Source organism: Misgurnus anguillicaudatus, chromosome 9 (genome assembly GCF_027580225.2).
Source record: "Misgurnus anguillicaudatus chromosome 9, ASM2758022v2, whole genome shotgun sequence".
NCBI lineage: Eukaryota > Metazoa > Chordata > Actinopteri > Cypriniformes > Cobitidae > Misgurnus > Misgurnus anguillicaudatus.
Window position 1 is genome coordinate 5,633,849 of NC_073345.2, and position 17,333 is coordinate 5,651,181.

General features: G+C 39.7%; 1 protein-coding gene across 1 annotated transcript in view; it reads left to right on the forward strand.

Annotated features, from left to right (window-relative positions):
- The window catches only part of aff4 (AF4/FMR2 family, member 4), a 49,848-nt gene that overhangs the window by 18,985 nt on the left and 13,530 nt on the right, over positions 1-17,333 (forward strand). Inside the window, exons 3-12 of the mRNA XM_073871056.1 lie at positions 1,949-2,075; positions 5,638-6,411; positions 6,548-6,592; positions 10,383-10,472; positions 10,605-10,635; positions 10,733-10,799; positions 13,294-13,383; positions 13,859-14,010; positions 14,267-15,099; positions 16,643-16,722. Coding sequence (XP_073727157.1) covers positions 1,949-2,075; positions 5,638-6,411; positions 6,548-6,592; positions 10,383-10,472; positions 10,605-10,635; positions 10,733-10,799; positions 13,294-13,383; positions 13,859-14,010; positions 14,267-15,099; positions 16,643-16,722 — 2,289 coding nt within the window. The remainder of the gene's footprint in view (positions 1-1,948; positions 2,076-5,637; positions 6,412-6,547; positions 6,593-10,382; positions 10,473-10,604; positions 10,636-10,732; positions 10,800-13,293; positions 13,384-13,858; positions 14,011-14,266; positions 15,100-16,642; positions 16,723-17,333) is intronic.

A 17,333-nucleotide genomic window follows, 5' to 3' on the forward strand; every position in this document is an offset into this window, starting at 1 on the left:
ATACCAAGTGTAAACAGCCTCATAGACTTCTTGTCTTTGAACTAATACCGCAGTCTAAATTCTAAATATTGGAGACGTTTCCCTGTCTCAGGTTGCCAGACACATACAGGAGGGCAGCTGACAATAGAAAGCATTGTGAGTTGTGCTCAGGTGAATTTTTATAACTCAATCTGCGTCTCATTTCGGAGGGTGCGTCCACCGAGGATCGCATTTATGTGCCAATGCGGTCTCATTTAAGTAACCAAGCTGTCGAAATACACTATTGGGTAAATTGACAGTGGGCAGGATCACACAGACCAAAACAAAAACAGACATTCCCGACCGGAAGGCACATTTCCAAAATAGAATTGCTAGCTACACAACATGTTTTACAGAGAAACAGATATGTGAACTTGGCATGTTTTCTTAATATCTACGAATATATTACAGTATTTTTATTTAGTTTTATTTATTTAAAAAACTTGCGTACAGCTCCTTTAATTATCCTTCAGCTGTTGTCTTTGTGAAATAGCCTAGCAATGTTTTCTAAATGGAAACATTTTAGTTTTTATTTATTGTATTTGTTGTTGAATTTCGTAACCGGCTGATTCCACAAATACGATATACGACTTTTGGAAGCATTATGCTGCGTTTACACAAACCGCGTTTCAGGCGTCAAAAACGCGTCTACTGCGCCTAGTTTGCCGCTTGAACAGTTTGAATGCGTTCAAGAGGCAAAATCAGCTTCTTGTGGGAGGGGCAAGTGCTATGCGGTTGTCTGTTTGCAGGATGACTGATGTTGATTGTGCATTTATCGAGAGAGTTACTGGTTTGTATTTAGTCACCTTACTATAGGGGGAAAATAAACGGCGCGGGTCGATACACGTCACGTGACTCAAAAGTAAAATGTGTATTTACAACTTACCAGGTTGCCCAATGTCCTCACTGACACTCTTCCAAGCGAGGTCCTTTTTATTCCTGTCTCTATAGAAATAAGAACTTGTGTCGTATAGCTCCGGGTGACTGTTCACGGACAATATCAAGCCTTCATGCTGAATGAGTGACTCCGGGTGGGACTGCCGCCACAGCAGCAAGCAGGCTCCTGTTTGGTTAACCTGGCGTGAAAATTGGCCAAAGTTCACATTTTTCAACTCGGTCGTCAGCCGCAAATTCGCGTCAATTGCAAAATGCACAAAAAGTACCCTTCGTGTGTACCGAACTAGACCCGCAAATGAGGCGGAATTGCGTCTACTGCGCCAAACGCCTCATCCGCGCCGCAAGACCTCTAGCCGGGCGTCAACGCGTCTTCACATTGACTTAACATTGAGATCACTCGTGCTTGACGCCTCTACCGCGGCTGGTGTAAACGCAGCATTAGTCTTAAGTTGTTGTTGTTTTGAGAACTCTTGAATGAACATAAACATTTAACATAAAATTAACAGTTTAATTTATTATTTTTTTTAAGTTTGAGATGTCTGTGTCACTCTTGAAATGGCTTATAATTTTCACATTACATTTATAGTGTGTATAGTTTTATTATATTCATTCGTCCAACTTTGCAGATGAATTAACTCTGTTACCTTTGCATTGATATCATACCCTTAAACAAATATTTTACTCTAATGCGTCAAAAATGTACTGTAAAATTATCATTAACTGCAGCAACTCTCTTTTGGCAATCATGTTTCTCCTATTTTTTTTTACTTTTCTAGAAATGACCTAAATACATTCAAATTTGCCATGTATTAAACAGTATCCTCACTTGTCCCAGATTTTGGTAACAGGTCCCTACAAAACATTTTCTTATGGTTAAACACATTATTTGACTGGTCAAAATAAACTTTTTTTCACATTTGTTTAACCTTATTTGTGAGAAGTGCCAACTGTATCTTGATCAAAATGTAGTTTTTGTAGGATTTGGAAAGCTATTTTCTCCTTCAATGCTTAGTGACTTTGTCTCTGTTGTTAGCAACATGAACCGTGAAGACCGGAATGTGCTCCGTATGAAAGAAAGGGAAAGGAGAAATCAGGAACTTCATCAGGGAGGAGAGGTCTTCCCAGCTAACTCCCCCCTCTTCCCTGAACCTATTAAAGTTGTAAGTTCATTTTGTTTCTTCATTTATTTGCCCTTTGGACTTCATTTTGTCTTGGGTGTTTTTTTACTCCGTTATTACATCCTGACATTATGCTTTACTAATCTCATTCCTTGGCAAAGAACCCCTTTACGAAAAAATTTAACATCATGATATCAAATGGGAATACTGAATGATTATCAGTGTTATTTACAGGCTGTGCTCATACTTAAGTATTGATATATTGATACACTTCTTTTCTTTACAATTTTGCATCTACTTTAGATCTTTGTATTGGTTGCACCTTGTTATAGTATCATGGTGGTCAGTAATGTACCATGATATTACCATGGTACAAAAAAATGGTAGTGCCATGTTATGTTTTTGTTGATGAAAGGCTTTGTTTGATATCGAGTTTGAACCCAATGGTTATGGTGAGATGTTTGGGTAAGTACATTAGTGACACATGTGCAGTTGTAGTAGTGGTTAGGGGTCTAGTAGTTTCCTTCCTGAACAAATGGTAAGTTCTCAGGCCGCATCCCGTTCCTGAAAGGCACTTTCTATTTACATTGGGCTATATAATGTTGCTTGGTTTGTTTTGCCAGGTGTGAACAGATAAACGGCATGCCTGGCTTGTGTTGGAGAAGATAAATAATTGCATTGCTAAATCTACAATGTCATGGCGAATTAAGTTGCAAAAGTTTGTTTTAGTGAAATTGGGAGCTTGCAATCTGAATAGGTGTCTGTGAAGCGTAGTTACACGAAGACTGTAAATAGACAGCATTTGTCCCTGCTGGTCTTCATATGTACTGAAAACATCTTAATTTGAAGTATTCAGTTTTCAAAGACCCTATGAAATAGCTTGACATGCAAGTTGACTTATTTCTTATTGAAACATCTTTCCTGTTCCTCATCCCTTTGAGACTGTTCGTTTTTTAAATGTTTGCCTGCTATTAAATGTTCAAATGATCTCATGGGTTCTTTAAAGCGCACCAGTAAGTAAATGCAAAAGAGGTTTATTTGAAATATGTGAGAAACATGGTTTTGTAGGCACATATGTTACAGTAAAGAAGATTACAATCTCTCTTAGTGTAACTTCACTGCTAACAAGCTTTATGCTGAGGTAAGTGTTTAACTTTTATAGTAAATCGGTCATATGATGCAAGAAATGCATCCAGCGGCCAGCTCCAGTCCAGGCTGGTATCAACGTTTTTCATTTTTCCCTACGGGATGTGATGTGATTTACTAATGGCGCTTTTCCATTGCATATTACGGTCTGGTACGGTTCAGTACAGCTCACTTGGGGGGTTTTCCACTGTGTACAGTACCTAGTACCCGATACTCATCGGGGTAGCCGGCATCTTAAAAGTGGTGGGGCAGGGCTATCAGTATAGATTAGATGGATGGATACAGATAGGCTTGAGATGCGGCATTACGGCCACGCGGTTCAGATGGGCCCACACATATAATGTTCAAATAGCGAGTAAATCTGTTTCCCGTCATCTTGTGCTGAAATATTTAAATTGGCAATACCTGAAAGCACGTGAAATGATCACTTCAAAGCAGCGTTTGAGCTCGACCAGACAGGTGTGTGCGAAAGATGATTCGCCTTATAACGCTCACTTGTGATTGGGTATGTGTTACCCAACACACCCCCACGCCCACCTCCCCGTGTATTTTACACCCATGCCGATACTATTATTATTACCACCTCGGTTGAGGATTTAAGTGATCCGTACTGATACTAAAACATGCCGTATAATGCTGTGACCAATAAGTGATCTGCAGACAATCGTCACAACCAGCATCATTGCTAAATAACAAGATTGTACAAAATACAAGAACCAAATGATGTCGTCATCTGTGCATGTTGTACAAGTTTCCAAACTCCACATGCCGGGAATCAAGAACATATTTCCATCGATATGCTCCGTTGCTCCAGAGTTGAGCGTTTAGCGGCAGTAAACTTCAATGGAAAATCAAACCAAGCCAAAAAAAGCAGAGCTGAGCCCAGCTGCGTAGTACCAAGCTGTTGTTAAACTATACAATTAAAAAAAACTACTTAACTGTGGAAAACCCCTGCTTGAAATTTCCACAGGTTAACTTGCATGTTTGTAAAAGTAAATATTTCCTGTAATAAACTGCACCTGTGTGCTTGACTTGACCGTTCGGGACAGGTCAGCTGCAGGACAGATAATGGTCATATAAATCTGCATCATCTTTTAAATTGTTTTTAATCCTTTGATTGATCAAGAAAATGGGTGAAATGTCACCCAAACATGTCAAATGTCTCTTACTTTGACCTTACTGGAATTATGCATCTGAAATGTAGCATGCAGATGATTATTAAATATAGTTTCCGCCAGTAATTGCTTTCATAAAAAGCAGCTAAAATGTTGTCATTAATCTTATCTAATTTTCTAGTTTAGACATCCAACAAATTTGATGCATACATTTTATTAGATGCAGGTTTTAAATTAGTGCAGAAAATAAACTATTCAATAGTGATGCACCAAAATTAGAACTCTGGGCTGAAACTGGAAAAAAACGAGTCAATGCAAAGTAAATCTGTCAATTTGATCCTGGAGTATTTGATCAATAATATAATATCTCTAAATGTATATTTTTAATATAGGCCAATATATCCCAGGGCTGGGTGATATTGACCGAAATTTATGTCTTTGTAATTTTGGGATGATAGCGATTTAGAAAATACAGAGATATTTATCGTATAAAGTTTACATGTAAGTCAAACACCCATGCAAGATGTCACAATCACCTTTTTTAAAACCCCCCTTTATGAAAATAAAGTTCAAACATAGGGCTTTCCTCCCTGTTCAAAAATATTCATCTGCACAACATGCGAACTGGTTGGAAAGTTTAAGTTTGACCTAAATTTTTGGTAGAGCTTCTGTAGCAAAAAATATACCGTACGTTTCAGACTCTAATCCACACCGGAGTATAAGCCGCATCATTCAAAAATGTGTCATTAGACGAAATAACATGTATAAGTCACAGTGGACTATACGTCGCGTTTATTTAGAAAATTATTTCGCAAAAACCAAGCCGAAGAACAGACATTTAATCTGGAAAGGGTTGAATATGCTAAATTAACTGAACAAGCCAACTAGCTTGAAGTTCGCAGACTCGTCATTCCACATCACTGAATCCACTGAATTACATAAATACAGAAGCAGCATATAGCGGACTCTTGCGGCTGTAGACGATAATGTTGTCTCTTGCCTCCATAAATTCATACTGATTTACAAGGCGCACCTGACTATAAGACGCAGCACCAGCCAAGTTATGAAAAAAAACGCGGCTTATAGACCGAAAAATATGGTAGATGATGTTTTCTCATTCCATATCCCGCTGGGAAAAATACACATATATTACCAAACCTCAATATACTGCCCAGCCCTAATATATTCATGGAAATTGTTTTAATTTCTTATTGTTGACATGGCTATCAAGTTTACTAAAGTTAAAAAGGATTAGCTACCAGTTTTATGCATGATAATCTCATTCTCTAATTTCATGTATTTAAAATCTGACACCCTTTTCCGATTTCCTTTTCTCCCAAGAGTCTTGCAAGGAAGATAAACTTTCGAGTCGCATCCAGAGCATGCTTGGAAATTACGACGAGATGAAGGAAACCATCGGCGAACCCCCAATGTCAAAACTCATTCCCAAAGCATCCAATAGTACCTCAGAAGATAAGTCTGGTCAGTCTCTGTACGCCGACCAGCGCGGAGGCTCCCAGAGCCAGAACAGCAAATGGACTCCCGTCGGCCCGGCTCCTGGAGCTTCATCCTCTTCTGCCTCGGGCTCTTCCACGTCAACATCCACCTCCTCGCAGAAACGCTCATCCATGCAGGGCGGCCATGGCGGCAGCCAGCGTAGCAGCGGTAGCGGCCAGCGCCACGAGCGAGAATACAGCAGCGGAAGCAAGAAGTCTAGTAAGCACAGCTCCGAGCACAAGTCCCACTCGACCTCCAGCCCGGCCAAGGGATCGTTGAGCTCCAGCAGCCACTCGCGCTCGCTGGCAGCCGATCATAAGGAACGCTACCGGAAGTCTCCGAGGGACCGGGAGGTGAATTGGGATTCACCCTCAAGGATTCCTTCTTTCTCGAGCAGCCAACATCCCAGCCAGGCTTTCCCGCCCTCGCTCATTAAGCCCAATCCTATGATTCAGAAACCCACAGCCTATGTGCGCCCCATGGACGGTCAAGAGACCGCCGAGCCCAAGACTTCCTCTGAGTCTTACGGCAGTCAGTCACACAGCAGTTCGGTGGCAGAAATGAAGCCCAACGGCAAGGCTTCCCTCACCAAGCTGAAGATTCCAACACAGCCCGTAGATGTAAGGTTCTCCTCATTTCTTTTACCCAAGAAGTTTATTCATGAGCAGTTACATTTTCAATAAAATTAGAGTTTATAATATAAGTAAAACTGTCAGAACATTTGTGACCCTATCTGTGAAATGCACCTTATTGCAGGGTTCAATGGGAGGAGATGCAAGCTGTGTTGATGAGATTTTAAAGGTGAGATCAGTTTTATTGCTTGTTGCTGCCATTATTAAAGAAATAGTTCACCCAAAATGAAGAAAAGTGCAGTCATTTTGTGCTCTGTATTTAAAGCTATATGAAGCCAGTCATATGATAGCTGTGTGTAATCGATAATACCTGGAAGTCTTTCTACTCTTTCAAGAACGTCATGTTCTTATAACATGCTTAAAACATTATGGTGTTATTATTGACATAATGACATGCAAGGTTTTTAAATATGCGCACATGTAAATTAGTTTCAATTTTGGGTGAACTGTCTCTGTGATTCATTTGAATGTATGACTGTTTTGTTAAAATTTGTTAATCTTAATGCTAGGACTGCAAAATATATAGAAGTTATCGAAAAGTGTGCATATCGCAATGGTTTGCAATAGCTTCATGATTTTAATATTTTAAAAAGTTATATACAGTCTTGTTCAAAATAATAGCAGTACAATGTGACTAACCAGAATAATCAAGGTTTTTAGTATATTTTTTATTGCTACGTGGCAAACAAGTTACCAGTAGGTTTAGTAGATTTTCAGAAAACAAACAAGACCCAGCATTCATGATATGCACGCTCTTAAGGCTGTGCAATTGGGCAATTAGTTGAAAGGGGTGTGTTCAAAAAAATAGCAGTGTGGCATTCAATCACTGAGGTCATCAATTTTGTGAAGAAACAGGTGTGAATCAGGTGGCCCCTATTTAAGGATGAAGCCAACACTTGTTGAACATGCATTTGAAACTGAGGACATGGGTCGTTCAAGACATTGTTCAGAAGAACAGCGTACTTTGATTAAAAAGTTGATTGGATAGGGGAAAACCTATAAAGAGGTGCAAAAAATGATAGGCTGTTCAGCTAAAATGATCTCCAATGCCTTAAAATGGAGAGCAAAACCAGAGAGACGTGGAAGAAAACGGAAGACAACCATCAAAATGGATAGAAGAATAACCAGAATGGCAAAGGCTCAGCCAATGATCACCTCCAGGATGATCAAAGACAGTCTGGAGTTACCTGTAAGTACTGTGACAGTTAGAAGACGTCTGTGTGAAGCTAATCTATTTTCAAGAATCCCCCGCAAAGTCCCTCTGTTAAAAAAAAGGCATGTGCAGAAGAGGTTACAATTTGCCAAAGAACACATCAACTGGCCTAAAGAGAAATGGAGGAACATTTTGTGGACTGAAGAGAGTGAAATTGTTCTTTTTGGGTCCAAGGGCCACAGGCAGTTTGTGAGACGACCCCCAAACTCTGAATTCAAGCCACAGTACACAGTGAAGACAGTGAAGCATGGAGGTGCAAGCATCATGATATGGGCATGTTTCTCCTACTATGGTGTTGGGCCTATTTATCGCATACCAGGGATCATGGATCAGTTTGCATATGTTAAAATATTTGAAGAAGTCATGTTGCCCTATGCTGAAGAGGACATGCCCTTGAAATGGTTGTTTCAACAAGACAATGACCCAAAACACACTAGTAAACGGGCAAAGTCTTGGTTCCAAACCAACAAAATTAATGTTATGGAGTGGCCAGCCCAATCTCCAGACCTTAATCCAATTGAGAACTTGTGGGGTGATATCAAAAATGCTGTAAAACCAAGAAATGTGAATGAATTGTGGAATGTTGTTAAAGAATCATGGAGTGGAATAACAGCTGAGAGGTGCCACGAGTTGGTTGACTCCATGCCACACAGATGTCAAGCAGTTATAAAAAACTGTGGTCATACAACTAAATATTAGTTTAGTGATTCACAGGATTGCTAAATCCCAGAAAAAAAATGTTTGTACAAAATAGTTTTGAGTTTGTACAGTCAAAGGTAGACACTGCTATTTTTTTGAACACACCCCTTTCAACTAATTGCCCAATTGCACAGCCTTAAGAGCGTGCATATCATGAATGCTGGGTCTTGTTTGTTTTCTGAGAATCTACTGAACCTACTGGTAACTTGTTTGCCACGTAGCAATAAAAATATACTAAAAACCTTGATTATTCTGGTTAGTCACATTGTACTGCTATTATTTTGAACAAGACTGTATAATCAAAGTTTTAGGTTGATGCAGATAACAGTAAGACAAAAAGAATGATGTTGGTTATATACGTTTTTAAAATGTATATTGTATTTTAATTTGATTTTGCAAGGTTAAAACATTATCATAGCAGATATCATATTATTAGGAACTTATCAGCTGCATCTGAAATTTAAGGCAGCTTTCTTGTTGCCTCTCTGGCTCATGAGACCATGACTTCGGCGGCATGAAGTAGTGTTAATTTTGTCACCTATTTTTAATTTAGTCTTAGTCTTGTGCCAAAAGTCCTTGTTAGTTTTAGTCGACTAAAAGTCTCATAATTTAAGTTTAGTTTTATTCAAAAGACAACTCGAGGTATCTTAGTTAAGTTTTAGTTAAAATATTTTTTTTAAATAAATTATTTCTGAGATTATTTCTGATAGCAATTTCAATCAAATAGTGTTTTACACATCTCAGATATTGGTTAAATGTCATAATCACAAATAACAAAATACACTTGTTGAATGATTTTTGTTGAATGCAACTTTGTTAAACGTGTCTGAGACACATAACAATTGATGTCAGTGCTCGTGTTCACTATCTATGGGTGTTGTGTTCTTGCTCGATGTAGTTTTGTGTTGCTGCCACTAACTTGAGCAACAGCGCAAACTCATTCAGTGTATTTTGAAGGCGTAACGTAACGGCTAAATTTTCTATCTCTAGTAGAGACGATTGTATGAAAATGAAGAGAGATTGTATCTTTTATTTTATGCAAAACATTTTAGTCTCATCTTTTTCGTCAACAATAATGCATGTTAATTTAGTTTTAGTCAGCGTTTTTGGACAACTGTGCAGTCTCGTCATTGTCTCATCTTAGTCATGGAAAAAAGGTTGTTGACGAACATATTTAGTCTCGTCTCTTTTGACGAAATTAACACTAGCATGAAAGCAGCTCCGGGAATCGCTTTCAGACAGCCTTCATGTTATGGATTTCTGTTATGGAATGCAAATTTCTCACTAGAAATTCAATCAAAAGGTGTAAAAATATAACTTTCTTTACAATAAATGTACACATCACATTTCCCGCGCGCACACACGCATAAAATTGTGGGACAAGACGATAAAGATGTCTCAGGATACAGGAAGTAAGCAAACATTGGATTCGGACGTGCCTTGATGCCTTCCTGCCTTGAATGCTGCCTCTGAAGGCAGAATTTAAGCGATTTCAGATGTAGCCATCGTGGGGGGGGGTTCAGTGTCGTGCAGCCCTAGCTAATGCAAATAGAAGTGCTTCATATTTTAAGGATTATCAAATGCGCAGTGATGTTTATATATGAGCCTGGACCACGAAACCAGTTACGAGGTTTGATTTTTAAAAAATTGAGATTTTACATCATCTGAATAAAGCTTTCCATTGATGTATGGTTTGTTAGGATGAGACAATATTTGGCAGAGTTTCCAGAAGTCTGGAATCTGAGGGTGCAAAAAATCGAAATATTGAGAAAATCGCCTCTTATAGTTGTCCAAATGAAGTCCTTTGCAACACGTATTACTAATGATAAAAACATTTTTGCTATATTTACTGTAGGAAATGTACATTGAACATGATCTTTACCTAATATCCTAATGATTTTTGGCATAAAAAACCATAATTCTGACCCATACTGTGGCTATTGCTACAAATATGCTCGTGCTCTTATGACACTTTTTGTGGTCCAGGGTCACACGTCTTCAACATTTATAAAACCGAAGCTCATTAATGTGTATGTTTCTCCATCAGGAAATGACTGGGGTCTGGCCTCCTCCACTAACAGCCATTCACACACCCTGCAAGGCCGAACCTTCAAAGTTTCCCTTTTCCACTGCTAAGGTAAGACAGTCATCAAACACTATGTATAGTCACAGTTTAGCACCTAACAAACACTGCAATAATGATTATGATGACTAATTAATATAAATAAGGCTTTTTAAATGTGTGATTATTATCTCTCTTTTTTTGTAGGATGCCCAGCACCCATCTTTCGGGGCTCACAGTAAGTTTGGGATGACATTGTCAATTCTTCCCCCACTTCCTCTTTTAATAGTGAATCGGTGTCGTGCACTGGTTAATGACATGTTTTGTTCTCGCAGAGAAAATCTCAGGGAAGAGCGCATCCACCAGTCACCCATCAAAGCCATCCGAAAGCGAACAGTCAAAGTGAGTGCGGTTATGAAACTGTGCTTTCAGTTTTAATATAGGCTATCTTGCACCTAGCAAATGCAAAATAGGGATTTGCAGCATTTCAACTCTATATGGACTTACCGTATTTTCCGGACTATAAGTCGCTTCGGAGTATAAGCTGCGTCATTAAGACGAAATTATAAGTCGCAGTGGACTATACGTTGCGTTTATTTAGAAAATGATTTCACAAAATCCAAGCCGAAGAACAAACATTTAATCTGGAAAGGCAAGTTATTCAACTAAACAATAGAAGACAGAACAGCAGGCTGAGTAGATGTCTGTACGTTATTATTATCAGTTATTTAAACGATAAACCATAGTATACAGAACTTACCTGAAAGGTTGAATAGGCTAAATTAACCGAACAAGCCAACTAGCGTGAAGTTCGCATACGCGTCATTCCACATCATTGAATTACATAAATACAGGAGCAGCGATCTCTTGCGACTGGAGACGGTAATGTTGTCTCGTCTCATAAATGTCAAAATTAATTCATACTGACTTACAAGGCGCACCTGACTATAAGACGCAGCACCGGCCAAGTTATGAAAAAACCCGCGGCTTATAGACCGAAAAATACGGTAGTCCAAAAACGATATCTGGGTATGTCAGTAAAGGCGGAATGAAGGAGTCTGATTTGTCCAAATATCGTTGTTTGGCATTAGCATACGGTTTGTCCCAGTAGAGCACACTTTATTTTTTTCTTTATCTTCCGCATATATTCTTTTCATCAAGAGATCAACGTTCACGCACACAAAATGATGACGCTAGCAAAGCACAACCCGTCCCAGCATGAAACGCGGCTTGACATCGCTTCACATTCTCTGTTAAAACAATGAAAACCAAGCGTGAAGCTGTAGATCAATCAGGGATACATTTAGGAAATGCAGCATCCCTTAAAGCAGTGCTTCCCAATCCTGGTCCTTGAGTACACTCTCCCAGAAAGTTTTAGATGTCTACTTATTTAAAACAGCTGATTCAACTCATGAATGGTTAACATCCATCCCTAACAAGCTGACTAGTTAAATCAGGAGACATTCTGGGCTGGGGTACTCGAGAACTAGGGCTGCACGATTAATCGTTTTTAAACCGAAATCGCGATGTGAATGGATGCGATTTTCGAATCGCAAGAGCTCCGATTATTTCGATTCAAAACTATCAAATATAACAATCATCTAGTACGCAGTTTTTGACAGTTCGCTTCATGTGCATTTTACGTTTGATGCAGTTTAAACCAATAGATTGCATTAACACTGAGGTGCTGACTACACGTCAGATAACACCATTATGAAAACATGAGCGCGAGCAGCAGTTCAACTCCTCAACAAAGTGTACGGCCATATGATTTCCGCGATGCGGAAAACACGGACAGAATCGCGAAATGCATACAAATGGAATTAACTGCACAACGCGGAATGTCATGAAGTTGGCAGATTTTGGATTCAGTCATTTTAAAAACCCATTATAACTCATTAACCGCCAAATGAAAGGACAGAAATGCGCGAAAACATTTCCCTTTTGTGTAATGTTGGACTTTCTCGTAATGCATCGCAAACAATGACAAGCGCCTCATCAGACTATAAGCAGGTTTCATTAAAGCCTGGAACACAGCAGACGAAAGAGGTACATTATACTTTCTTGCACGCGCACATCTGCACCGCTTTGAATATTTACAGGCACGAGGGTTCATGAAGCGCGCAAACAGAGAGCAGTCAGCACACGCGTGATCACTAAACTTAAGTTATTGTTGTAGTGACAGCCAAAATACATTGGCCTATATGTTATTTTAAATAAAACTTTCAATAAATTTTTGTTAAATTGTATTTTTTTTATGTTCTGCGATTTTAAACAAAAAAGTTTGTCTGCAGAAGAGCAAAGTCCTGCAGACAACTTGGTACAATGTTTAAGAGGTTTTAAATAAACAGTAGCACAGCATCTTTCTTTGGTGCTATTAAAACCACCACAACAAACCTGGATGTAGCTCTTTTATTATATACTAATGAATCGCACTTTAAATCGCGAATCGCAATTTTGATCAGAAAAACCGCAATTCGATTTTTTCTCCGAATCGTGCAGCCCTATAACCAGGATTGGTAAACACTGCCTTAAAGCATCCCCAGCATCCCTTATTATAGGAATATTCAGCTAAATAAATACAAGTTAGTGACAGAAGCAAGTTAGCTACTGTTCATTATAAGTAAATTTTTATGGACAATGTCTGTAACATGCTGTCAATTAGGAAATTAACAATAGAAATTATTTTTCTCTTTTTAATTATTTTAAGACCTTTTGTACTGTATCAACATTTATTTGCTGTTATAAAGCGAGGATCAACAACATGCCACACATGGCGTCCATAACACTCACTTTGTGCTTAACTAGGAATATTCCTTTAATAGAAATTGGAAATCTTTGAAACATGTCCTTTAGACGTTTCGGCTTTACTGATGTCCTGTTGTCTTTATTTCAGCACGCTCCAAGATGACCTGAAGCTCAGCAGCAGTGAGGACAGCGATGGAGAAGATCATGCAAAAAACGCATCCAGAAACACCTCTGCAAGGTAAAGCTAATTTCACATTACATTTCACATTAACTTGAAGTATGCCTTTGCTATTGATAGTGTTATGTGTTTGGTGGGTCTAGTGAGATGGGGGGGGGGGGGGTAACAGGACGTTCTTAGTTGATGAAAAGGGCATTTAGTCTGATGTGGTTGCAAAAGTTTTGGGTGCCTTTATGCCATTGCGTGAGCTTGCCTTACCTGCAGCCCCACCTCTGATACTCGCATGGCAACGGTAAGGATATCCAATACATGCAGGCAAATTTAATGGAAATCGCAATAACCTCCAAAAACTTTACATTTGCTTGGTGATTCTTGTAAGGCGAGTGTGGTAAGAATATGTGTTGACTGAGCGTTTGGGCTTTTGTTAAATAATCACACTTAAGTTGTCAATGATAGTTTTCATATTAGTTTACACAAAGTTGATTTGTCAGTAATTCAACAAATTGACCAAATGTGTGTGTGTCTTGAATCCCAGTAACAACAGTAATAACAGCGAGCCTGCCGAGCGAGAAGACACCAGCAGTCACAGCGGTTCGGAGAGCAGCTCCGGTTCTGACAGCGAGAGCGAAAGCAGCTCCACAGACAGCGAGACCAACGAACCTCCTCGTGCCGCCTCGCCTGAGCGTGATTCACCTGCACCGACATGCTCTTCACACGCACATGCAAATAAACCCGTCATGTGACACAAATCATTGACATCTGTATGCACAGTTCTCACTATGAGCCATCGAATAACAAATTAAAGATCTTTTAATGAATATAAATATATGAATATATATATATATTTGTAATTTATATTGTGGTGGTTGTGATTAAAAACAGATTTTTTAACCTAGTTTGTATATTCATTGTGTGTTTCCCTCTACAACATCACAGCGTGAACAACCCACAGCAAATAAATGGCAGTTGGACAACTGGTTCAAGAAAGTCAACAAGTTGTCCCCAGCGTCTCCGGTGGAGAACAGCAGCACAACACCAACAAAGTATAAGAGAGAAGGGCGAGAAACCAGCTCGGGCAGGAACTACAGCGGGCCGGGTTCTAAAGACACGACCCCCGCCACAGGACGAGACCTGCGGCCCCCCCAGAAGAGCTCCGAAAGCTCCCGAGGGCGACAAAAGTCCCCTGCTCAAAGCGAAGGCGGAAGTCAAGTTGGACGGCGGGTAGTTGGCAAAAAGCAGCCCAAGAAGCCCGTTAAGCCGCCAGTGGTGGAAGAGCCGAAGGGTGGGCTGAAAGTGGAGACCGAACCCTCGCCCGAGATTCCGTCGCACAGGGCCCGCGCCGCCAACAAGGGTCCCCGCAAACCCAACATCAAAAAGGAGCCCAAAACCTCCTCGCCTCGGCCCGCGCAGGACAAACGCAAAAACAAAGCACCCAGCAAGATGCCCCAGAAGTCCCGTGAGTTTGTGGAATCCGACTCGTCGTCTTCAGACTCGGAGGGCAACGAAAGCGCCCGCTCTTCTTCGCAAACGCCGAGAGAGCCGTTCGCCGAGGAACAATCTGTTCTGTTCTCGTCTGTGCTTTCTCCACTGAGTGAGCCAGAGGAGCGGGTGCACAGACTCCTGGTTCAGATAGACCTCAATCTGCTATCCAGAGTACCAGGGCGACTTTACAAAGACGTAGAGGTGAAAGTGGAGCAGGACTCTCCAGTGGAGGGAAAGGATTTCCAGAAGCAGTCTGGAGAAAAAGTGGCCAGCAAGGGCAAGAGGAAACACAAGGTTGGTTTCATTGTTTATCTGGTTCAAAACCTAAAAAGCCGTGGTTCTGTGCACGCTGAACATTTTCGAGTGTGACAACTGAGATTACTGATTGACACAGATGTAACCCTAGCAACATTTTGCCGTCTCGCATGCTATCATTCACAGCTTTGACCAAAATAATATTACAGCATTATGTTTTGCAATAAACCATTGTCTCGGCGTTGTCTTGCAGTGTTGCCAGGTCTTTTTTTTTTTTTACTTGCATACCGTGGCTTAACCGTTAATGGCTTTTGGATCATGAAGCAATCAAGTTTTTGGTGTTATTAAAGTGAGAAGCTGCCGTCTTTAGATTTTTTTTGCTTATTTTTGGAATTTTCTTGTTTGCTGTATTTTCATGCAATATCTGGCAACACTAGTAAGCAAACGTTCGTGCCATTTTCGGCACCACGCATACAGAAAACTTTTTTGCCCTTCTAGGCATTTTTATTTTTTAGAAGAGAGACCTGTCATGTCCATGATGCACGTTTAAATACTTGATTAAGAACTAGTTGTTCAGTTCGGTCATCTACACACTGTGGAGAGTTTCTGTAAATGCGGTTGTCACTACCTGCATTTTGTGGGAGTTAATATGGTTGTACGATGCGATTGTCAGTCCCGTAAATGACTGAAGCGTGTGTGTATTTCAGTTAGAATGCTGCTTTAGCAAGGTAACTAGGTTTTGGGGTGAAATAAGTAATAAAGATGATAATAAATAATAAAAGTATTAATAATCATTTTCCTTACTCGTACTAAAAGGGGAACAGTTAAAAAAATCCATTAAAAAATGGGACACCACTACTACTACCGTCATATGACATCATATGTCCTACATCAAAGTAGATGCAATGTTTATCACAAACTTAAAAGATGCCGCCTTTATCTGTATTCATATAAGTTTAGTTACTGCCCTGGAAGCTCAAAAGCAGCACAACACACTCCGCCCTGTGATCAGATGCTCTCTTTCTCCATCTATTCATGTTCCGGCAGGGCTCCAGACTAACTTTTTTCACTAGGAGCACAGTGGCCCCAACTGAAAATTTTTGGGGGCGCAACCAAAAAATTTTGGGGCACACACCGTAAATCAACATGCTAATCAAATAATGACATTTCTACACATTTCCACTGTATTACTAATAAACACTTTGATGACAGATGCGGAAAGTACAATGTGCAGTTTCAAATTCAGTGTCACATCACAAAAAAAGGTCAAATTTACTGGTCGCACATGTGCAGCCATGTTGGAAAATTTCGTATCCCTTCGTTTGAAGTGAGATCCTGAAAAATCTTAGTTTGAAGGGCTATTTGGCCCTCCCCTACCCCTCCAACTAAAAAAGAATTGGGGTCGTCACGTAAACACGCTAAATGGAGTGGTGGGGGAAAGTGTTGGGGTAAGGGGTAGAAATGGAAGTGAGCCCAAGACTATAATTTGGCTTTAACTGTTATAGCGAAACTTTTGATTGATGTCTTCCTCCTCGAAGTGTTACCTTAGTTTAATCCTAAACGTTTAATCTTGCTTCTACAGAATGATGATGATGGTGTCAAACCTGACAGTAAGAAATCCAAACAGGAGGAGAAGTCATCACATAAATCAAGCAGTAAAGAGTAAGTTCATTATATCTCTCATATTAAAGTGGTTAAATGTGCTGTATCACTTTTGTTTTGCATATTGTAGTTAAGTGTAAAACCTTACAAGAAACATTTTGGGTGTTGGAGAATTGAAGATGAAGACAACCAAATTGCTGTCCTTTTATAAAAATGCTCAATTACCTCCTAGCTATCTGATCATTTAAATCAGGCTGTTAAAAGAATTGTTCACCAAAAAATGAAAATTTGACCGTAATGCCTGAATGCCATCCCAGGTGTATGATTTAAAATGCCGGCTCCAAGTCGCTACGTAAGTCGATCATTGGTTCTTGCGTGCCTCGTTTAAATGTAACACATCAATTTCGAAATAAGCTGAAAATTTGGTAAACAATTCTTTTAAGACGAATTTAAAATGTGACAACAGGCCAATTGTTGATACATCTGATTTTTTGTCAAGATACACAAACTCATAAAATTGATCTCTGCTATCATCTCTAAGAAGGAGCATTTAAAGATAATGGATGAAAAAAATGAATATTAAACTCATTAAACTAAACTAGGGGTGCTCCGATCATTGCCGATATCCACTTAAAATACGTGGCCGATAATTATTCTGAATCAGACAGCCG